At 40.0% G+C, this 25,295-nt stretch overlaps 1 protein-coding gene across 1 annotated transcript in view; it reads left to right on the top strand.

Moving 5' to 3' along the window:
- DGKK (diacylglycerol kinase kappa) overlaps window positions 1-25,295 on the top strand; it is a 97,436-nt gene that overhangs the window by 31,542 nt on the left and 40,599 nt on the right. Inside the window, exons 3-5 of the mRNA XM_039475601.2 lie at window positions 12,983-13,093; window positions 14,797-14,877; window positions 17,123-17,227. Of these exons, the coding sequence (XP_039331535.1) occupies window positions 12,983-13,093; window positions 14,797-14,877; window positions 17,123-17,227 (297 nt within the window). The remainder of the gene's footprint in view (window positions 1-12,982; window positions 13,094-14,796; window positions 14,878-17,122; window positions 17,228-25,295) is intronic.

Here is a 25,295-nt window from a genome sequence, read left to right as displayed (position 1 = left end):
GGGAGAAGCTGGAAAAGGATGCAGATCTGGATGGTGTTTCAACAGGGAAATAAATGGAGGTTCAACACTGTGAAAAAGGTAACAGTAGGTTCCCAGGGTAAAACATTTGAACAAGCTGCCTCCTGGGAGGGGAGGCAACACTAAGAGCTGCACTTTCAGTCTTTTTCAGTGAGATCCTTGTGTGATGCTTTTGTGCAGTAGTTGTGTGCCTAAGTTAATTTTTTTTTTTTTATTACCAGGAGCTATCCAGGTCAGAGAAGAGTTTCCCTTTGGGTCCAGCATGGTATTACCTTTGTTAACCAAGTGAATGCCTGCTACTGGCACAGTTGATTATGTCATACTTCTTTACCAGTGGTGATGGCAGAGAGTTTTATTGCAGAATAACAGGAAAGGGAAAACTAGGCTTTGAAATATGGACTACTAATTAAAGTGACATAAAACAACACAGAAAATTTAAAGTGTGGAGATAACAGTGAAAAGAGCCTTGTACTGGAAGTCAGAGGCCACAGCAAGTTTACTACTCAATGACCTTGGGCAAGTCCCTTTACTTTTTTGAGTCACGGTGTTGTCATCTGGAAAAAAAAAAAAAAAAAAAAAAAAAAAAAGCCAGTAGCATTAATTACCTGGCCTATCCCTCAGGGTTGTGTTCAGAGTCAAGTGAGCATCTTCAAGATCTTTCTAACCTATAAAATGCTGTGTAAATTAAACAATTATTACTTTAATTACTTTAGCATTTAAAATTAAAAACAAAAACAAAACTGAACCAACAAGCTGTGATTCACACCACCCAACTCCTGCCAATTCTGCCGCCTTCTGTCGATTGACCTAGAATAGGATATAATTTCCAATAAGACCAGTGGTTTAAACCTTCCTTTTTTTCCATCCACTGACGGGATAGCTAGATATTCATGTCCTTGTGAAACCTCAGGAAGGATTTTAGCAGTGCCATTTATTAACTCATTAGGAAAAATACTTCATCTCTCCAAGACTCAGATTAGCATGGCATCTACTTTTCAGAGTTACTAAAATCAAATGAGATATCCAATGTAACATAATTAGCATAGTCTTTCCCACATAGTAAGGATTCACCAACTGTTGGCAATTCATTTTACTCTTATTATTGCTCCATGAGGCTTGTCCCTGATAGCCTCCTGTTACCAAGAATACATTCACATTGGCACAGCTTTTCAGTTTTGTTACCTGGCCAATAATTTCTCTGAAACCAAGGCCCATAGCATAGTCTCTTCTTTGGCAAATTAGTGTCTCAGGCAGTCACTTCTCTTCCCTCTCTTTCCCCTCCAGTTGGGATAGGCTGTCAAACTACCATGTCTCCTGACTCCATGTGAGGCAATTGTGTTCAGCTAGGGACAATCTTCTGCTCAGAGGCAGCAAGGCTATCCACAGCCTTAGGAATTGAGTGAGGCCGCCCATCAATCTGTCATCATCCATTATACCCCCAAGCCAATCCAACTCCTGAGGTGCTCTTACCTGACACTTTGCTCCTGCTCTCACCTACCACTGGTGGGACAGAAGCATTCTCTCTCTTTCTCTCTCTCTCTCTCTCTCTCTCACACACACCCACACACACACCCCTTCTATTCCCACCACTCATACACAGCCACTAATGAGTTAGTGAATTTCATCTTCCCTAGACCTCCGCTGCTACAAGAAGCAAGCAGAACCAACTGGTCTAGCATCAGTTTCTGTCTACCTTCCTCATGATTCTTGGTAATACCACTTCATAAAACTGAGAAAAAGTAAAAAGCAAACCCACACATACCCTCTTTATAATCTAACCACTTCTTCCCCAGAGGACTGTTTTTTTTTTGTACTTAATGGGGATTGTTGAGCCATGAGGTGAAGGCAAGTCCCCAGAGGACTTTTTAGTGAATTTATTCTTAAGTATTATTCAGGCCTTCAGATGGCTGTCTGCATGCGTCCGTTTAACAATAAAACAATCTCCCCAGCTCAGGAATAAACAGGTACTTCTTAAGTACATGTGGTTAGGTGATGTGGGCTCACTATCACCACATTTTAAGAGGTGTTTAAAGCCATAATTGGAAAGAGATGGGTACTTTTAAAAACCAGAGCACAGAAGGCACCAAAATTGAGTTTCTCTGCTTTGCTGTTTGAGTGAGTTGTAGTCAAATAAGCTACATTCAGGCATGCACTGCATAACAATGTCTCAGTCAATGATGAACCTCTTATACTATAGTGGTCCCAGAAGATTATAATATTGGATATTTACTGTACCTTTTCTATGCTTGCATACAGAAATACCATTGTGTTTCAATTGCCTACAGTACAGTAATATGCTGTACAGCTTTGTAGCAATAGTCTATGCCATATAGCCTAGTTGTCTAGTAGGCTATACCATCTAGGCTTGTGTAAGCATATTCTGATGTTTGCACAATGATGAAATGGCCTAATGATGCATTTCTCAGAACATATCTCTGTCTTTAAGTGAGGCATGACCGTATTTGCATACTTGCAAGCTTCCTTTTTGGTCTCAGGTTGCAAGCACTTTTAAATACCTCTGAAGGCTAAAGTCTCCAGATTTAGAAGCTCCCAAGCATGGTCCAGCATATTGTTACAAAGTATTACCATATGCAAAATTTGGGATTATGACATTTCAGGTACCTCTCTAAAGGACTGTGAGTTTTCCCCTCCCTATTTGTGAAAGCATTTGCAGTACATGGTTCCCTTCAAGAAATTTAGCTAACCAGTGGGAATCTACAGACATCATTGATCCATGGCTTTTCCTGCTGGGTCAAATAGTGGCCCCTGGGGAAAAAAGAAGTGAACTGAAGTGATCCCCAAGTTAGATCTGACACCCAAGTCAGATTATAATAACTATCATCATATGGTTATTTGGTTTGGGAGTAGGGTGGGGAGAGGCAGTAGAGTTAAAAAAAAAATCAGGCCTCAAACCCCAGCTCTGCTATTCACTGTGACTTAGAACTAGACACGTAACCTCTCTAAGCCTCAACTTTTCACTTCCCTCACAAGACTATTGCTGTGGCCATTAAATAAGATAATGCATGTAAAGCAAGGGCAAATCGCAGGCATTTGTCAGCCAGAAACAAATCTTTTCCTTTGGAGAAGGAGGGATGAAGAGAAACTCAGAGAAGAAATTGCTGCTCCTGCTGCTTCTAATGAGGGCCATCACCAGAGTCACAACAGGAGCCACTGCTCTCATAGTAGAAGGTTAGGATAAACAGGGTACGTTGCTTGGTGGTGGGAGCCCAGGGTTAGTTAGAAGCAGTGAGGGAAGTGTCCCTGCGAAAATAAACATCCACACAATGTTAGCTTTGTCTCTGGTAGCTAACAGTCAGGTAAAACCATGAAAAAGAAGGCAATTGGAAGCAGGCACTGTTTTGTCACTTTTTGTAAGATGGTGGCACTAGATAAGCTAATTGATGTCCTGACCTCTGTGATCTTGCTTAGGTTGAGGACCAGGGTCCAAGATACCCTGGTATCTTTTTGGAGGGAGTTTGTGTAACCACAAAAATTCCTTTCCAGGCAAACAGCAACTACTGCTGTAGCCGTAAGAGTCTCCCATGAAGCTTCCACTTACACTATTCCTTTCACTGGATTTCCTGTTTCCAGGCTTTTGGCTCCCCAATGCTCAGAAACAGTCCTCTTTCACCTACTCAGAACCTTGAGTCTTCCCCGCATTTGTGGAGCAAAGTCAACCTTCTACAGGAAGCCTTGTCATAAGCCATTTTTCTCCTCAAACTCACAAAGCTCTTACCCAGCCCTTCCTTTTGATCTTACCCATCTTCCTGCTGGCTTCCTCACATCCCATTCCATGCTATTCCCCTGGAACTCTGTAACTGTGCACATATTCCAGGAGGCATTCCCAATACAGAGAAAACTCAGTGGTTGCGGTTATACAGCACCTTCACTCACCTGAGGGAGGTCAGTGAGGAGGCCCGACACAACTGAAATACGGTGGCCTGAGGCCAAGCACTCTACCACTAATTTGCTTTTTGACTTGAGTAAGCACAGCCCCTCTTGGAGTATTATTTTCATAATCTAACAGGGCAGGGAGATCTAAGATTACTCATTGCTAAAGTCAAAGTTAGCTCAGAAAGTTAAAAGGTCAGTTTTGTGGCATGAGAACAGACTTTGAACTAACAGAGACCAGAGCTTGTATCTCTATCCTACCAACTTAACAGTGGCCCCTCATAGCAGTGAAATGCCTTGTTCAAGGCTGCACAGTTAGTAGGCAGCAAATCCAGCATTCAAACCTATGTGTAGTTCTCGGAGGGCACAGCAGAGCTCTTCCTCCTTCCTGGATGCAGCTAGTACCAGGTCAATTACCAAGGGTCAGGTTACCACTTTCTGTACTTTGTCAACCTGGGCTCACATTGCTCACCTCCTCCCCATCCCCCAAACAATTAGTGGTCCTTATCTTTCCTAGGAAACTCCACTAATAGAAAAGAGGAAGGAGGATGGGGCGGAGAGATTTGTTCCTTTCACTGGATTTCCTGTTTCTATATTTTTGGCTCCCCCAAAACTTATAGGTGTTTAGGCTCTATGGTCCCAGTGGACAATTTTTTTTTTTTTTTTTTTTTTTTTTTTTTTTTTTTTAAAGACAGAGTCTTGCTCTCTTGCCCAGGCTGGAGTGCAGTGGTGTGATCTTGGTTCACTGCAACCTCTGCTTCCCTGGTTCAAGCAATTCTCCTGCCTCAGCCTCCAGAGTAACTGGGACTATAGGCACCCCCCACCACGCCCAGCTAATTTTTTTGTATTTTAGTAGAGACAGGTTTCACCATGTTGCCCAGGCTGGTTTCGAACTCCTGAGCTCATGCAATCCACCCACCTCAGCCTCCCAAAGTGCTGAGATTACAGGCATGAGCCACCACGCCCAGCCCCCAGCGGACTTTAAAGTCATCAAGCCTTGATATTTATTTTATCAATGTACTTACACCAGTGCAAAATGACATGTATATACAGAGTTCTTGCAGTGTCATTGGTAATAAAATAAGATTTGAAACCACTGTCTTTCAATAGGGAACTGTTTAAATAAATACATATAGCATCATGCTTAACTTTCTTCTATTTCATTGATAGAGAATGGGACACCGATGTTCATCTGTAGCTCTTCCTTAGCACAGGAAGCAGTGGAAGGAGCTTTGCAGATACAGTCCTTGCAGACCTGCCAAGTAGAAAAATCTGGCTTCTCAGTGTTAGGATGACCACAAGGTCTCAGTTTGCCCAAGACTCTCCTGATTGTAGTGCTGAAACTCCTGGGAAAACCAGGACAGTCGGTCATCCTATTCCTCATCCTGCTGCTGCAGCCCTTAGACAGCCAGGAGGGAAGAATCCAGTAGTGGCATGAGTGGAGAGATGGCAGCAGCCCTTGCATCCACAATCCACAAAAGACAAGGGACTCAGAGTGGCAGGCACATGCTCTGAAGGTGTCCTCATCTGACAAGGAAATTGAGGCTCAGAGAGGTTAAGTGATTTACCCAAGGTCACACAGCTAGTAAGTGCTGGAGCCAGTCTGTCTGACTCCTGCCGTGTCAACAGGACCCTGGGGAATGTAAAGCTTTCAGTGAAGCAGTGGGTCTGACCTTTCTTAAAGCCTAAAGCACCCGGAGTTGCATTTTAACCAAATCAAACACAGTTGCTTTGAATCAACTTTGGCAAGCCAGTGTTAGGAAACGGCTTTCTTCCCAGCACTTCAACCCAAGCAAAGAGAATACACGTTCCAGGTCTTTGGACTGAAGGAGTCATAGACAGAAAGTTGGCCTTTTCAGTTATGCCCAAAATAGTTCAGTTCTCACTTGGGGAGTGAGAGCCTACTCATCCCCCAACTTATCCAGCCTCCCACACAAGAGCAACAAGAGAAATTAAAACAGAAGAGCAGCCAGCTAATAACAGGTAGCGGTGCATGTCATGATGTTTGCCTACTTTTTCAGTGGGTGGGGGTGGAATTCAACTTGTCTATATACCAGTGGACCCTTTCGCTAGGAAAAGGTAAAGAATTCACCAAAGCCTTATGTATCAAAAATGCACCAAGCAGGCTGGACATGGTGGCTCAATTCTGTAATGGGATTACAGACGTGGGAGTATTGCTTGAGCCCAGGAGTTCAAGACCAGCCTAGGCAACATAGCAAGACTCTGTCTTTAAAAAAGATTAAAAAATTAGCCAGACGTGGTGGTGGGTGCCTGTAGTCTCAACTACTCAAGAGGCTGAAGCAAGGGGATTACTTGAGCCAGGAGTTTGGGGTTACAGTGAGTCATGATTGCGCCACTGCCCTTCAGCCTGAGCAACAGAGCAAGACCTTGTCTCTTAAAAAAAAAAGCACCAAGTGACAGAAGAACAGTTGTAGCAGATAGTAGAAGCTTTGGGAACTTGGGAGAAGCAAAGGAAAAGGTCACAGCAGCAGCTGTACTTGCCCTTTCCCAATTAAGCAGCAGGCGGGTGTTAATTATATACAGGAAATTGGGCTGCTTTACAGACTCTGGTGAGATATTTTATAGAACATATTTTATAAATATGGAGTGAGGGAAATGCTTATCCTCATTAATCTCTTAATCTATACATGTTGAGGTGTACAGAGCACCAGGGAGTACCTGTGCCAGGGTGTGGGAGTTTCTGGGATCATTGGATTTGTGTATTGGTTTATCAAAGAGGATTCAAAATGAAACTGAAGCAGAGTTTTCCAAAGCTTTCACTTTCTCTGTACAGGCTGCTATGTTTTTGGCAAAGACCATTTGTGTGAACACTGTACACAGAACCTGAATTGCGTATGCCTTGGAGTACTACATTCTTGAATTTGAATGAAGCCAATTGATCTCTGTGGTAATTGAATTTGGGACAATAGACTAATTAGCACCATACTCACTCTCACCACAAAACAATCAACCTTGAGGGTTTAATAGTAGAAACCATAATGTTATTTGGGTTTTTATGTCGAATAGAGCTGGCAGGAAGGCCAGGAGGCCTGCCTGAAGTGTGATGTGGTTTAATAAGCACCAAGTGGTAACATGGCATTTCAATATGTACAAGAATTCTACAGCCCTTCCTAACTTCTCTCTATATGCAGCATCACAGATATTGTCACCGAAATGTGGCAGCTTGGACCAAGAGGATTACATGTGTGTCCCTTCTTATGAAATAGCTGTGTGCCTATAAATGTGGCCACCAAGCAAAATTACCCATATAGAGTCCCATTCCTCATTACCTTTTGTAATAACATTAGAGATAGATTCTTCTGACAAATATTTTAACTCCAAGATGTTACAAAGTCTCAAAACTGCAAAACAAACATGGGCTATCTTATTTAAGAGGAAAACTTCCAACTATTTCCTAGGGCAAGCCACTTGATGAAACTAATTTCAGGGTGTCTTTGGTAGGACAGAATTGCATTAGAAGACGCCTTTCACTACCTGCTTCAGAGGGCTGATGAGAGGATGTAACCAAAGCAAACACTTTATCAATTGCAAAGTGCTGTAGATATGTGAATTCTAACTACTCTTCCAAGTCAATCTTGGACTATCACTTTAAAAAACCGGGAGAACTCCCTTCTCACCCACCATTGAATGCTAGGTCTTCAGAAAAACAAGGATTACCATTTGCCACTTTGAGGGAAGCTCATTAAGAGTTCTAGTATGGAATAGTTAGAGCTGTCCATAGAATACTTTTTAATTCTTAGCAATCTGTGATCTTGTCTTTCAGGATAACGTTTGGCAGGGGGATGGGGCACGATCTGTGTTCACCCTGCTGTGTACGTACTAATTAACCAGGCCCTCCCAGTTTTCTTATCATGGGATGAGGAAGCGCAGAGTCCTCTAGCATTTTGTAATTGTGGGTACTTGAACAAAGTAAGGGAAAATTCCCAAGCCTCAGATTTACTGTCTAGAAGTCAGACGTGACACTGCATAGTTGTGGTGAGAAGACAATGAGATGATATTATCTGCAAGAAGCCAGGGACCAGGAAGCCCTGTGCAAATCTTAGGGGACAAGCAATGACTGTCCCTTCAATGCCTCCCTTCATAGGATGCATTTGCTTGTTTCCTTATTTCTTCCATTTTTTGCCTCAGGAACTTGTTCAGTTTAGTAGTCCCAAGCAGGTAAAGATTGTTTTGCATGCACATATTTTATCGACTTGTGGCAATGAAGTGAGTGATTTTTAGCTTCTGCCTGTTCAAACTGGCTTCCTGGGGCTGCCTATTGGTTTGGGGGGTTTTACAAAATAAACAGTCGTTTATTTAGTAATAGTAATTGGGTTAGTAGGGAAGTTTCCCTGAAGGATAACAGAGGTCAAAGACTACAGGCACTTTACGTTTTCCAAGATCCAGGTTTGGGCATTTGTAGAAGTTCAGAGCTGATGACACAGAACCTCTGTTTAGAACTTAAGGAACTCTTATTACGGTATTGTAACCGTAATTAACAAAAACTAGGTTTCAACTTCATTGTGTCTTATTCAAGGCAATACTGCTTCATTTGGTCCTTTCCAACAATGCCTTCTTGGGTTTTCTAACTTGGCGAAGAGATTTATCTTGCTAAACAATTTGAGAACCACAGAGCTTACCTACTCCCTAGCCTTGACATTCTGTTCTTGTCATGGTTGACTGTGTCCTCCTGTTTCCAGTTTCCAGATGGTAATTTGGCTTTTGACAGAAACAAAGTAACTTGATAGGCAAAAGAAAGTCAGTTCCCACAAGCTAGCAACCGTGTTCTGGTGCCAAAGGATTATAAACTTCGTGTTGACAAGCCATAGTATCTGCGAGAGTCATTCCAGACTTGATCCAAGATGCGTTCATAATAATAATAATAATAATTTATTATTGGAAAGCAGCTTCACAATGTCATCCTCCACTTCAGAAATAAATCCTCCTCATCTCCACTGGTATACACACATTGAAACTCTCCCCTTCCCATACCCTCAGACCTTGGGTATCAGCTAAAAAAGAGATTACTTCATTTCTGCCATCTCTTTTTCCCTTAAAGAACTCAAACAACCACTCTTCTTCCAAAGAGCCAGGTTGTAGACAAAGTTTTTGCTTTCTTTTTCAATGAACATTCCACATATTTATGCCCCTGTCACATCACATGGGTATATGTTCATGTTCCTTTAATAATTTTAACATTTTAGCCCCTTGAATTATTTGTTTCATTATTACAGCTTTATACTAGGTTTTAAAACCTAAATAGCAGGTAGTTCCCGCTTCATTACTCTTCTTTTTCAGAATTCCCAGGCTATTTTTGCTTGCTTATTAAAAAATTTAATAGACCATTTTTTAGCAGTTTTAGGTTTATAGAAAAATTGAGTGGAAAGTAAAAAATGTACCCATACATACCCTCCCACTCCCAGTTTCCCCTGCTTGGGGCTACTAAACTAAACTGAACAAGGTCCTGAGACTATTATTATTATTATTATTATTAACATCTTGCATTCGTGCAGTGCATTTGTTACAATTGGTGAGCCAATATTGATTTTTTATTATTTACTAAAATCCATCATTTACATCAAGGTTCATTCTTGGTGTTGTACATTCTATGGGTTTTGACAAATGTATAATGACATGTAGCCACCATTACAGTATCATATAGAGTAGTTTCACTGCCCTAAAAATCTCCAATGCTCGACCTATTCATCTCTTCTCAACTGCCCTTGAACTTCTGGCAGCCAGTGAGCTTTTTTACTGTCCCTATAGTCTTGCCTTTTTCAGAATGTTATGTAGTTGAAATGATATAGTATGTAACCTTTTCAGATTGACTTCTTTTACTTAGCAATGTGCATTTAAAATTCATCCATGTTTTTTTCTGTGGTTTTATATTGCGTTTATTTTTATTACTGGATAACATTCCATTGTCTGGATGTACGACAGTCCGTTTACCCATTCACCTACTGAAGGACATCTTGGTTGCTTCCAAGTTTTGGCAATTATGAATAAAACTGCTGTAAACATTCATGTGCAGGTTTTTGTGTGGGCATAACTTTTCAGTGCATTTGGATAAATAGCAAAGATTTCAATTGCTAGATCATTTGGTAGAAGTATGTTTGATTTTGTAAGAAACCACCAAACTGCCTTCCAAACTAGTTGTACCATTTTGCATTCCTGCTAGCAATGAAAGAGAATTCATGTTGCTCCATATCCTTGTCAGCATTTGGTATTGTCACTGTATTGGGTTTTAGCTATTCTAATACATGTGTAGTGGTATTTAATTGTTGATTTATAATGTATTAATAATTTTTAAAAGTTATTTTTCTAGTTGTTGCTCTGGGGCTTATAATACACATCTTTACTTATCAAAATCTATTTCAGATTTTTATTAATTTATAGTGAGATATAGAAAACTTATTCCTATATAGCTCTATTGTCTCTAAGGGTCCCCTGAATGGTAGAGCTTAGTTGGGGTCTCCTGAGTTGAAGGAGGGTACTGATTTTTTGGGAGCAGTCTCTGAATAACCAAGCAGGATGATTTGCTGAGGAAAGGGATGTGGTCTACAGGCAAATAAACCAGGAATTTGAACAAAGATAATCATTTCTCCTTCTTGCTCATAGTAATATCATTAAAGAGCTTATCAAATGCCTAAGCTAAAATCTGAGTCCTCCTGGGGTATCATATTCGCAAGTTATAAGTTGGGAAATTTTAGTTTACTAGCCTATGACTTGCAGTGCCTGAAAAATGGGTTCTTTAAGGGTACATGCTTCTCAGAACAGGCCAAGAGAATGTACTCGTGTAAATATCTTACAGTCTGAGCTGCAAAGCTTTAATCTGCAAATGGAAGGAAGGGAAAAGTAGCCAACCAAAAACTGTTAAATGAGCTGATACAGGGAACATTATATATGACAAAATAAGAAAGGTAAAGAACTCATTTGATAATTTTGACAGAGCACAATAAATTGGGAAAAGGGCAGAGATAATGGGTGTAGATTCAGTTGTACAGATTTGGAGCAGTTAAAATTTGGAATTTAAGTCTTTAGCAGAAAGGAGTAAATAGGACTGCCTAAGTATTATGAAGACTTAGTGTGGAGGAATATATGGATAGAGGTAAGAGGGTTGGGATACAAAAATCCAAATGCCATTAGTGAGAAATATACTTTAGGCCACTTGGCCAGAGAGCAGAAAAGAACAATATATTCTTTTTTTTTTTTTTTTTTCTTTTTTTTTTTTGAGACGGAGTTTCACTCTCATTACCCAGACTGGAGTGCAATGGCATGATCTCAGCTCACTGCAACCTCCGCCTCCTGGGCTCAAGCAATTCTCCTGCCTCAGCCTCCCCAGTAGCTGGGACTACAGGTGCGCACCACCATGCCCAGCTGATTTTTGTATTTTGAGTAGAGATGGGGTTTCACCACGTGGACCAGGATGGTCTCGATGTCTTGACCTCGTGATCCACCCGCCTCGGCCTCCCAAAGTGCTGGGATTACAGGTGTGAGCCACCGTGCCCAGCCCCAATATATTCTTAATGTTTCGAGAAGTTGTTTTCTCTTGGATGACTCTATTTCAACAATTTAAATATAATTTCTTAGTCTCTCTCTGTAATCTCCCTACTTCCCACAAGGTCTTATTGTTCTCTTTGTTTTGACTTCTCAGCACCATTCTTTTGCATCGCAAAGGTGTTATAATAACCATGAAACTACCACAAGTTATGAAGAAGGCTCAGATAAATTGTGATTGCTTAAGAAATGACTTTTTCCAGTTGAGATAAAGAGGCTTTGTCCACTAGTACTATCCAATTGGTTAGAGAATTGAAGAGTGTATAAATGTATGAGCATGTGTACGTGTGTGTGTGTGTGTCTGTGTGTGTGTGTGTATGTGTGTGTGTGTGTGTGTGTGTGTGTGTTTGGGAGAACAGGAATGGCAAATAATTGTTTAGATCAGGGAACTAAACTCAAATTCCTGCTGTCAGGCACGCCATCTGAAGGGAGCAGCTGCTACTCAGTTTCTGCATATCATTGTCATGTGAGAATATAAATTCAATGTTACCAGATGTTCTAATTTAAAAAAAAAAACAGGAAACCTGCATTTTTATATGAAATCTTCTACTTTTTAAATATTACCAACTAATTTAAAACTCTGAAAAACACTAAGTAGGCCAAACAAAACACTTCTCCAGCCACGCAATGATGAATGGTTATTTAAATGATAGATAAAATGCATGGTAGAGCCTTGATTTGGTGATTTTAAGCTCAGTCTGGCCCTTTGTCCATTAAGTATGTGTTTGGTTCCTGCTTGGTGGAGTTGAGTACTTGTCCCAAATGGCAGTCTTGCATGTTGGTTTGTATCCTATAACTTAGTGAGAACTTCTTCAATGATGAAAATGGTAAGTAGACTCTATGCTTGGTTGGGATCAGTCTGTTCAGCAGGTAACTGAAAAATCAGTAGTTAGACTATGAGATGTAAAGAAAGTAATCAGAAGGTAGTTTTCTTGTGGTGTCCTTTTTATGTGCTTGCTCCTTCATGAGATCATGAGTCCATTGAAGACAAACCACGGTAAGGACTTTGGATTTGGCTCTAAAAGTGTTGAGAAGCTATTGGAGGCTTGTGATCAAGGAAGGAACATGATCCAACTTAATATTCTAAAAGGAACACTCTAAAAAAGCTGACAGAAAAGCCCTGTCTAGAGCTACAATCTGGAGACTTCCAGAAAATCTGCCTTTACAGGCTTTTTCCTCTACCATACATTCTTTCCTAGAAATGCTGTTCTTACCTTTATGTGTTCATGTCCTTGCCCTCTACCCTCTACTGCAAATAGAGATGTTCTCCATGGTTTTTGGGCCATGTAGCCTGATAAATGTGAAGCCTATATCATCCTGAATGAGTAATCCAAGGGCAACCAATGTCTCCTCTGATTGAACTAGCTTCACTGTGTTCTCACCTGGCCTTCAGGCCATTTCTCAGATATGTGACAAGATAGAGCCTTCTAGATATCTGCTCTTTCCATCTGAGAGAACAAGTGGTATGACCTTATGAATTGATCTCATTGCTCAACACCATGCTTTTGTCTTTCAGAAAATATTGAAGGAAGGACCTCTGCTGAAGAACTGTAACTCTTTGAAGAGGTGGAAGCCTAGATATTTTCTGATTCAAGGACAGAAGCTCTACTTTGCACACCATCCCGCGGTAATATATAGCATCTTGTCAAAAGGATTAATGGGTGGGCTCCAGGAAACGTTTGTGTGGAAAGATGGACTAATAAGTAAAGACATGTCAGCAAACATTAGGGTGGAAGTCAAAGCCCTCTCCTCTTTTTATAACTTGGCCTTTTGTGTCAAATGGGGATACTTTTCTCTCCTTTCCTTTTTCTGTTTCCCTTTCTTTTTGTATTTTTCCCAGCTAGCTTCTGCACCCAGAACCAACTATAATTTTGGGGATCCAGTGCAAAATGAAAATGTAGTGCTCCTTATTAAAAAAGCAGGGGGAAGTTCTAGTAAAGCTACTAACATATAACGCTTTATGTTTATACTAAAATGTTAATATAAAGCAATGACATCATGGTGTTTTTATTTGCTTTTTAATGTAATTCTAAGTAAAGAAAAATAAAACTTTAGATAATTAGCATGAATTTTACTATTTATCTGCACACAATACAGCACCAGTTTTAAATGCAAATAATAAGAGCATTTAATTCATATAAAGAATCACTAAAATATACAATTTGTGTTTAGTAGCTCATACAAGTTTATGTATTTTGTTCTCAGCAGTATACAGAACTGCACAAACTCGCTCAACTGTTCATATTTCACTTCTTGGTACTTGTACATTCTACCAACACTTTTCTAACTGAAAGAACTATGGGTTGCCTTATCTTCCCATTTCCTTCCATGTCATTATTTTTAGCAGAAATGTTGGCTAACACAGGGGTGTAACAAGCAAGAAAGAATACAGTAGGGCATCTTGGTTGTTCGTATTTCTTAGAAACCATTTTTTTTCTATGTCTGAAGCAAGTTCTGGTTCCAACAGAAAGTATGACCTCTCAGGGCTGTCAGCTCCCCTACTGCTTACCCAGTAATAGATGTAACACACTTATCTTGAACTTGCCTTGAGTCTTGCTAAACTCCCACTTTTCATGGTTCCACTAGAATTCTATGTTCATGGGCATCACAAATCCAAATGGAGTAACAAGACATGGGGTGGAAATGTATATTGCATCTGTCTCCTCTGCTCATATGCATGATATTTTGTCCCATTGGACTTCACTAACAAAACACATGCTCAAGGACAAAATTACGAATTAATTTTAAGATGACAACAGCTAAGCATTAAACTAAGTGTGGGGCCCTTCTGAACACGGGGCCCTGTGTGACTGCACAGTTTGTATACCGGTGAAACTGGCCTTGCCTGTATCCATGATACTGATTTCCTGCTGCTGGCTAGGTGGTATTTACTGTGGCCAGTGAATAAGGAGACACAGGCCTCAAACTGGATGGGACTAGCAATGTTGTCAAAGGCTCCCACCCAATAAAATAGGAGCTAATCACAATCTGTTCCACTATGATTCTAGTTAAACCACATCCCATTATCTTTTCCAGCATAAGCCTTTATGTTTAAATAATTCTGAACTCACCAACTCAAGCCTCCCTATAATTCCACATAAATGTCTATAAAATTCTATTTTGATTTCATTTTATTTGTTTTTGTCACATGATGTATTAACAAAAATCGTGTTGCTAAATAAATTTTAGCCCTCAAGTCAAAGAAATGATTGGATCATGACTGCCACAAATGCCTGTCAGTGTGTGTGTGTATGTATGTTTACCTTTTAATATCTCTTTACATAATTAACCAGATGGTTTCTTGTCCCTCTCCCTCTTATATCTTTCCAGTTTGCACACTTTGACACGATTGATCTGTCTGAAGCTGTCGTGGCAGAAAGCAGCTGTAGAAACCTTTGCCACAGTTTTTGCGTAAGTATGATTGGGAATGACTGAAAGGGCAGGGGTATGGGCTAGCTGGGAAGATAGCTTCCCATAACCACTTTTTGCTTCTTTGAACTTCAGGTTTCCAAAGTTTCCTTTGATCTCAAATTGTTATCATTCATGCAAACATTTTCTAGCAGCCCACTGATAGTGAAGAAAAAAAGTGATGATCTTGTTCCTTATTACCAGTATAAAGCTAAGCTGACTTAAAGGAGAAGGGAGTATGTGACTTATAAAAATTAGTCTTCCTAGTGAAGGTGATTTAGAAGCGTATCATTGGGAGTCTTTCAAGAGACTGCTAATATGTTATAGAAAATGGCAGGATAATTGAGTTACATGACGTCCTCTCCTCTGATGAGGTAGATAAGAGCCCTAATCCAAAGTGAAATCTACCCCATGTTGAGATCACTAATAAAAGTGCCTCAGAGAGAGCAGAGGATTTTCTAGGGAAGTATCTGAGGGCTTAGTGTGGCTGAAATGTCACATGGCTTTGGTCATTCAACTGAATCCAGACCAAAAAACTCAGTGAAAAATAGAAAGCTTCGTGGCCCAGGAATTCTTCTACCTAACTCTTCCAAGAACTGTCTTCTCCCAGCCTCAATGGTGAGTTATGGAGCCCGGAGCTCCTGTTTAGGCAGGTAGGGGATAGTACCTAACAGACTAAAGAGCTGCAGACCCAATGTCCTGCTTCTATGGTGGGTTCATGTTCCATCTTCTTGTGAAAGGAGAGTGGCTAGATCTAAGAAAAAGACTTTGCTCTTGTTATTCTCTCATTACATCACCCTGACACAGGGTAAAGCTGAGGGTTCCGTTGACCAGTCCCAAAAAGCTGAGCCTTTGGGTGATGAGCCTATAGGCTAATGTTTTTGGTCTGCATTCTACAGAGAAAGAAATCTAAGGGCTAGGCTGCCCCTTAACCCAATTAAAGCACAGAAGTACTGAACATCAGCCCCACTCAAGAATGGGTTTGGGCTGGGCGCGGTGGCTCAAGCCTGTAATCCCAGCACTTTGGGAGGCCGAGGCGGGTGGATCACGAGGTCGAGAGATCGAGACCATCCTGGTCAAGATGGCGAAACCCCGTCTCTACTAAAAATACAAAAAATTAGCTGGGCATGGTGGCGCTTGCCTGTAATCCCAGCTACTCAGGAGGCTGAGGCAGGAGAATTGCTTGAACCCAGGAGGCGGAGGTTGCGGTGAGCCGAGACCATGCCATTGCACTCCAGCCTGGGTAACAAGAGTGAAACTGTGTCTCAAAAAAAAAAAAAAAAAAAAAGAATGGGTTTGGACCAAAGGAGTGGCTGTTATCACAATCCCGAATAGCTCCTAGTTCCATCTACTACATAATCACACTGTGCTACATGCAAAAGGAGAAACAAATTCCTTGTTGGTGTGGTGAGCTCTAGCTTCAAGACTTGGGGGGCTTGTAGTAAAGGCAATTAGGGCAATGGAAGCAATGACTGATGCTGTAGCTATCCATGATCCCTCCTGCCCTCTGGAAAAAGATCAAGTCCTGCCCATGGTCTATGTCTGCTAGACTCTCACTGTGGCATTCTTATTATTCCTACCTGGGTTCTTGTGCCAAGCAGAATTAAGAAAGACAACTGTAAAATTCTCTTCAGATTGTCCCTAACCATAAGAAAGAAAGAAACTGGATGTTTAGATATTTCACTCTCCCACTAAACAGGGACTCCCTAATGAACCATAAACAATTTTACCACTTCAAGTAGACAGTCACAGTAAGCAAGTAGGGTTTTCAGGCAAACTAACTTGAGTAATAGATGGTACATGGTTTAGTATTTAACAGAATGAATTCTGAAGCTAAAGAATCTGGATTTCAATTCTAGTTTAGTTTCTTACCTGCTGGGTGACCCTAGGCAAATCATTGAACTCTCTTTGCCTTGGTTTTCTGGTCTATGAAATGGGAAAAAATAATAATGCCCATCTCACAGGGTTGTAATAAAGATTGAATGAAATAATACACATAATGTGCTTTAGAATAGTTCCTGGCACATAGCAAGTGGCATTGAAATGTTAGTTATTGCTATTAGCACTATTACTATTTTGGATGGGTATCTAAGGAGCTACGAGTGGCTTTGGCAATGTCTGTTTTATATTCAAGAAATGGCTTGCATTGTGCTTGGTACATCTGTCTAGTTTCTTAGAGCATTCACAGACTCTGTTCAGAGGCAAAGTTATGGAGTGAGAAGAGCTAATATTGTGTCTTTTTGTTTAGGTTATCACACCACAACGAAAAATCACTGTGGCTGCATCCAACCGGAAAGACATGGAAGAATGGATTAACGTCATAAAAACTGTCCAACAGGGAGAAATTCATAAGGTAAGGAAACTAGTAAAGAAGCCACACAATTCTTAATAGGTAAATAATTAATTGCATTAGTTAAGCCACCTTTACAGCAGGGAAATAATAAGATGGAAACAGAGACCACCTGGTTAGGAATTATAGACAGAAAACCTCTTTAGAATTATTCATAAATAGTAGTAATTAACTTGGACTCAGACCTTTGTAAGTATGTAGTGCAGACGCCTCTATACATACCCACTTGATATGTAGATGTCAATCTATCCTCAATGGATGAGGTACTCAAGATGTAGGTGAGCAGCTAATGTAGATGCCCTTAGGTTATGAAAACCACAATCAGCAGTCTTAACTTGGATCTGCTGAATGACCATAGTAACAGCTAATGAAACTGAGCCTCAGAAAGAGGCGGAGTCACTATTCAGCAGGGAAACCAGGATTCAAGCACTTGACCACTATACTATTTGCCTTTCCGTTTTCTGTCTACTACAAAAGTAATGCAGAAGGAAGAGCAAGAAGTAGTCCTCTCCAAAGCTTAGCAGGGTTCTTTTTTACCTGACAGTACCAAATCTCTGGCCACTGCTCCCTAAAGTAACTGGGGCAATCAAACTCCAGAAGATACACTCTGACTGCTCTTCTATAGATCTACCATAGTTAGAAGTTATGTAAGTTCCAAGAGGAGAGAGATCTGTGTCATTTATTTACTTAGAGCAGTCTCTGGCACATAGTAAAGGCACAATAAATATCTTTTTAATGAATAAACAGGAATCTGCAGGAAATCTTGGAACCAGGGTTTGAACAGAGAATGATACGTACTCATTCTGAAGTAAAGTTCTGCTGTAAAGGTCTTAGAGATAAAGAGGAAGGTGAATCCAGTCTTTAAAATAACCTGATGTCTTAAATAACTAGCAATGGGTAGAAGATTGTTCTAGGCAATTGGGATGGAGCAGTGTGTGAAGTGGCTTGGTGATAATGAGGTTTAGAAATAAAGCTAATGCCATAGAGAAGAACCATCCATCCCTACTCCCCGAGGACTTCTCAGGCTTTTGACCACTTTATCTCATAACTATACATTCTGCTCCCTATAGCAATTATGGAGAACATGACAAGATGGCTGACTTGAGGCCTCTCCAAATATCAATATGGCCTGTCCAAGTTCCACATCATATATGCTTATATTGAGAGATCCTTTGCTCAGCATCTGATGGTGATCTTTATATGCTTTAGCACTCAGAATTTTACCTCTTTGTTATTTCCTTCTTCCTTTTTACTTTTCCATAGAACAGAGATTAATTGTTTTACCTGTCATTTTCTTCTTCCTTTCCTAATGGAGAAACACATCCCCTCTTTTCCCCCTGCCCCCACCAATGAGGCCACTATGGTACAGCATTAGAGGCAGTCATAAAAAGTTATGAATTCCATGCTCCTTTCCTATTTTTCATCCCTGTGGACCAATATCTTTCCTTTCTGTGACTTACCTCTATTCAAACTGGAGTGTTTCTCATGAATCATAGAACATTTACGTTTTGGCATAAAAGGTCACATAGGATATTTTGAATTTTAATTATTGCTCTAGCAACGTAAAAACTGCTAGAGAAATTCTGATGACTACCAGAGAATTGGTGCACCATTCCTGAATTCATTGAATTAAACACCTAGGTATTGATTACCCAGCACAAACTAGAAAGGAAAAAAATCTCCCTGTTTCTTCTCTTGGAAGAGTTGTATCAGGTTGTAATCACAACCTCTGTGGAACTTCTCCAGGGACCTAAATCTATTAAGGAACACTTTTAGCTGATAGTGAAATGTCTCACCACCAGCATCTTAGCAATTCATCTTACTTGAGGCTTAAATAGTCAAATATGCCTTCTCCCATATGTACCTTATCGCTAATGGTCCTTTCTATCCTCTGTCACCACCAGTGCCTGACAAATAGGGTGAGGGAATATTAATCATGGATTTAGTAGTCTATTAAAGTGATGACAAAGTAATTGGATAATCTATGGGAAACTAGTCAGTACACATTAATAAGCTGCCCCCTACTAGGTGCCCAGTTCTGTTTCACAAAGAGTAGGAAAAAAAAGATGCAATACTTACTCCCAGCCTCAATGAGCTTTGTAGGTAATGGGGAGAACCTATATACACAAAAGAAACAGTTAAATAACATTACCCAAGATAAATGCCAGTTTTCAGAGATGTTGCAAGGCAATATATGATTGATTGCCAGATGAATGAAACAGACAATAAAGTGGTATGGGAGTTCAGAGGAGGAAGAGATAAGTATGGGCTGGAGTCCTCTGGGAAGACTTAACAGAGGAGAGATTTGAGACTGACCCTGAAAGATAGATTGTATTTTATTGGTGGCAGGGAATTAGGGGCAGTGGGAGGTTCTGAGCGATGGAACTGGCATAAGCAAAAGCTGAATAACAGGAAAACAGAACCTTCTTGGAATACGGTGAAAGGGAGACTCCATTTCACCAGAACAGTTTAGGAAAGTGAGTCCAAGACGTATGTTTTGAGAGGTAGATTGGGTCTGACTTTGGAGCTTTTTCAATGCCAAGATAGAGTGGGGAAGATTAGCAGTGTGTTCAAAGTTCAGCTTAAGGATGGATTCAAAAGGGAAGAGAATTGATAAGAGGGATACTTTAGAAATACAGGATGGATTAGACAAGGGAAAAACTAGAGGCCAGAAGTTCAGAGAAGAGGCTATAGATTAATTATGGCAAGACAATGTTAAGCCCCAGAATGGGGCTAGAAAGAGAAAATAAATGTGGATACTGAGTTAGGGGTGAAGGAGAAGCTAAATATAAGAAACAGGCAAATGAAATAGGAAAGTCATAGACAGGTGAAAGGTGTGAGCCTGGGAGATTTAGAGAAAGAATAGAGCGCCGGGCGCGGTGGCTCAAGCCTGTAATCCCAGCACTTTGGGAGGCCGAGGCGGGCGGATCACGAGGTCGAGAGATCGAGACCATCCTGGTCAACATGGTGAAACCCCGTCTCTACTAAAAATACAAAAAAAATTAGCTGGGCATGGTGGCGCGTGCCTGTAATCCCAGCTACTCAGGAGGCTGAGGCAGGAGAATTGCCTGAACCCAGGAGGCGGAGGTTGCGGTGAGCCGAGATCGCGCCATTGCACTCTAGCCTGGGCAACAAGAGCGAAACTCCCTCTCAAAAAAAAAAAAAAAAAAAGAATAGAAAGGAGAAAATTAGAAATAAGAAGCTGCTTAGAAAACTAGATTAAATGCTTAGCTCTTCCTAATGAATTTTCATGGAATCATAGACTATGGAAACAGAAATAGACCTTAAAAGTTATCTGGACTCCAGATACTACATTCTAGAGCATCTGGAGATGTAAGTCATGTGGCTTTTATTTGAACTCTTTCAAAGGTAGGGAACTAAGTTCCTTGCAAAAAAGTCCATCTAGTATTCCTAAAGCTCTAAATCTTGGAAATTTTTTTCTGAAACTTTGGCCTAGTTGAAGAAATAACTTTCTAACATTCACTTTAAGCTGCAGGAATGGCATCAGCTGCCTCTTGAGGTAGAGAACTCCCTGTCATTGGAAGTAATACAAACAAGCAAATTGAACAACTGCTTGTCAGATGTTGTACAGAAAACTGATTTTTTCAAGTGGGCAAACTAGATGAACTTCAAAATTCCTTTCAACTTGAAAAGCTTTCATTAAGCAGATGAGAAAATTGAGCCTCAGAGAGGGCCCGTTGCCTTGCCCAAAGTCACAAGTTGATTCTGGCAAAATTAATATCTTAGTTCTTTTAATTTTTAATCTAGTTCTCAGAAGGATATCTTCAATTCTGCCTAATTATCTTCTATCTTTCCTTTAATTTCCACCCTTTGTGATTATGGGGCAGGAATACTAAGGTAGACAACTGAATTGTATAGATCAACAAATAAATTCAAAGTGGCTAAATGAGTAGCTCATGCATAGTGTGTCCATGGCTAGTGGTTTGCTCAGGACGAGCCCAGTTTACACTTGTCCCAGCATAAGTATTAATAGCTCCCCTTTCACTGTGCAAAGTGGCTCAATTTGGACAATATGGTCACCCTACAATGGCCAACCTGGGAGGCCATAACCCTTCAGTAATTCCCCAAACGTTGATAGAACTGAGCAGTTGAGTTCACATTATAGCACAAACCACTGACTTCATTTTATCTAAACTCAACCTTTTATCATATAAGCCATCCCCAAAAAGACTCCTTTACAGAATTATGTCTGTAGCAGACTTTGTGCTTTGTGGAATATTTCACCTGAAACTTTTAAGTACCTTGCAAACACTTGATATTGCTAAATCCCCACATTTGGAAAGTGCTTTGGAGTTAATAAGATTTCATTTAACTAATAGACAAAAAAATCAATGTACATATCTGACTTGTGGATTATGCTGAAAGGCATTCAGGAGGTAGGGAAAGTACCCTTAGCTGCCCTACAACAGTGATGTCTTAGTTCAGGCTGCTATAACAAAAATACCATAGACTAGGTGGCTTAAACAACAAACATTTCTCACACTTCTGGAGGCTGTAGAGTCCAAGATCAAGGTGCTAATAGGTTCAGTGTCTGATGAGGGCCTGCTTCTTGGTTCATAGATGGGAGTCTTCTCATTGTTTCATCATATGGAAGAAAAAAAGAAGAAAACTCTCTGGGGTCCCTTTTATAATCTCATTCATGAGGGATCCACTACCTCCTATAAGCAGTGGGGAGCACACATTCAGTGCATTGCAGTCTGCCCCTGAACACCCCCAAATTAATGGCCTTCTCACAAGCAAAATACATCCATTTCACCTAAAAATTCCAAAAGTCTTAACTCATCCCAACATGAATTCTGAAGTCTAAAGTATTATCTAAATACCATTTACATCAGATATGGTTGAGAGAGCCTTGGACAAAATTTCTTTCCAGCTGTGAACCTATAAGTCAAACAAGTTATGTCCTTCCAAAATAGAAATGGTGAAATAGGCATGGGATAGGCATGCTCATTCTAAAAGAAAGAAATAGGAAAGAAGGAAGGAATGACAGGCCCCAGGCAAGTCCAAAACCTGGCAAGGCAAGCTTCATGAGATCTTAAGGTTGGAGAATACAGACAGTCTCCAACTTATGATGGTTGACTCACAATGTTTTGACTTTACAATGGTGCAAATGCAATACACATTCAGTAGAAATAGTACTTCAAATTTTGAATTTTAATCTTTTCTTCGGGTAGTGATAGGCAGTACCGTGCTGGGCGGCAGCACCAAGCCACAGTTCCCAGTGAAGCATTCAATCTTGAGGATAAACAACCCATACTCTACAGTGTACTTTGTTGCCAGAGTTTTGGTGGACATTGTGCTTTGTGTTTTTGCATCCAATCATGTCTACAAAATGTCCATTTTTGACTCAACGATATTTCAAACTTACTGGGTTTATCAGGATGTAACCCCATAGTAAATTCGGAGCATCTGTAACCCTCTGGCTCGATGCTCTGCCTGCCAGACCTACTTGAGTAGCAACATCACCCCACAGATCAGTGGGGCACTGCCAATGCTGTGGCTCTGTACAGTGGCTCTATTCGTGGCATGGTTCTCTGTTGGAATGGGGGCAAGACCCCAAGGCTCTGCTGGACTGTTCCATCCCCACAGCTCTGCTGGGCATTGGTTCCACCCTTTGCAATTGAGGTAGAGACAGCCTTGCTACCTAGGACTGTGCACTTTGGGCCTGTGAAGGCAGCCCTACTGATCTCTGAATCACCTTTGGGATCATTCTTTGCTTGTCTTGAAGAAGTTCGCATCCAAATAGTTCTATGGTCTGGTCCTGTAGGGTCTTCCTTCGTTTTGTCCCATGTTCTCAATTTCCTGTAGTCTCAGGTGACAGTGGTTCTGCTACTATAATCCCATCTTAATCCCATCTCTATTCCTGGCTTTTGTAGAGATGGTTAATTAAGTCTGTGATTCACATCGACACTAATTTCTTTATCAAACAGTGGGTCTTCCACACCTTTTTGAACATACTTTCTCATTTTTTATAATGTGGATAGACTGAGAAATTTCCAAATCTCTAAATTCCAGGGGTTTTTTTGCTTAGCAATTCTATCCTCAATTCATTTATCTCCTCTCACATTTTTCATTTTAAACATTTTATTAGCCAAATATGTCCACAATATAATTTTAACTATAATCAAAATAAAACTGATTAATGAGCTATTTATGTATGTTATATTTTTAAACATTATTAATATTAATTTTATTGACAAATCATAATTACACAGATTTATGGAGTAAAATGTGATGTTTTTATATATGTATACAAGTTGGCATGATTAAATCAAGCTAATTAACATATACATCACCTTGATTACCTATCTTTTTTAATGGTCAAGAAATTTATATATCTCTTAATTATTTTAAAATACTCTATATAATTCATTGTTATTGACTATAGTTACCCTGCTATACAACATATCTCAAAATCTATTCTTCCTGTCTGTCTGAAACTTTGTACCCTTTGATTAACATCTCCCCATTCCCTCCTCCTCTTCCTCAACCACCATTCTGTTCTCTACTTCTATGAGTTCAACTTTATCAGATTCCATATATAAATGAGATCATGCAATATTTGTTTTTCTGTGCTGGCTTATTTCACTTAGTATAATGTCCTTCAGAATCACCCATATTGTCACCAATGACAGGATTCCCTTCTTATTTAAGGTTGAATAGCATTCCATTGTGTATATATACCACATTTTATTTATTCATTCATTTGTTGATGGACACTTAAGCGGTTTCCATATCTTGACTATTGTGAATAATGCTGCAATGAACATGGGAATGCAAATATCCCTTTGACATACTGATTTCAGTTTCTTTCCACATATACCCAGAAATGGAATTACGGGATCATATGGTTGTTCTATTTTTAGATTTCTTGAGGAACCCCTATACCATTTTCCACAATGGCTATATTAATTTGCATTCCTACCAACAATGCCTGAGAGTTCCCTATTCTCCATATCCTCTCCAACACTTATTATCTTTCATCTTTTTGATAAAAAACCATTCTAACAGGTGTGGCATGATATCTCACTGTGGTTTTAATTTGCACTTCCTTAATGATTAGTGATATTGAGCATTTTTTCATGTACCTATTGGCCATTTTTATGTCTTCTTTTGAGAAATACCTGTTCAGGTCCCTTGCTTTTTTTTTTTTTCAAAATTTTTTATTATTTTTAAGTGTAAATTTATTTATTTATTTATTTATTTATTTATTTATTTATTTATTTATTTTTACCATACTTTAAGTTCTGGAGTACATGTGCAGAACGTGCAGGGTTGTTACATAGGTATATACGTGCCATGGTGGTTTGTTGCATCTATCACCCAGTCATCTACATTAGGTATTTCTCATAATGCTATCCCTCCCCTAGCCCCCAGCCCCCAACAGGCCCCAGTGTGTGATGTTCCCCTGCTGGTATCCATGTGTTCTCATTGTTCAACACCCACTTATGAGTGAGACCACTTGGTGTTTTGTTTTCTGTTCCTGTGTCACTTTGCTGAGAATGATGTTTCCATCTTCATCCTTGTCCCTGCAAAAGATATGAACTCATCCTTTTTTATGGCTGCATAGTATTCCATGGTGTATATGTGAAACATTTTCTTTATCCAGTCTATCACTGATGGCCATTTGGGTTGGTTCCAAGTCTCTGCTATTGTGAACAGTGCCACAATAAACATACGTGTGCACGTATCTTTAGAATAGAATGATTGATAATCCTTTGGATATATACCTAGTAATGGAATTGCTGGGTCAAGTGGTATTTCTAGTTCTAGATCCTTGAGGAATCGCCACTTGATCATGGTATTCTTTTAATGTATTCTTAAATTCAGTTTGCTAATATTTTATTGAGGATTTTTATATCTGTGTTTGTCAGGGATATTGGCCTGTAGTTTTCTTTTTTTGTTGTGTCTTTGTCTGGCTTTGTTGTCAATGAACATCAGAAATTATTGGATGACCTCTCTGCTGCTAGAGTTGGGTGGGGTCAGGTGTTCCCTACATGGATGATTGCTGGCCTAACAGTTATCCCTTGGCCTGGGGAAGAGTTATTCA

Source organism: Saimiri boliviensis, chromosome X, assembly GCF_048565385.1.
Source record: "Saimiri boliviensis isolate mSaiBol1 chromosome X, mSaiBol1.pri, whole genome shotgun sequence".
Taxonomy (NCBI): domain Eukaryota; kingdom Metazoa; phylum Chordata; class Mammalia; order Primates; family Cebidae; genus Saimiri; species Saimiri boliviensis.
This window is presented reverse-complemented; position numbering and strand designations above follow the sequence as displayed.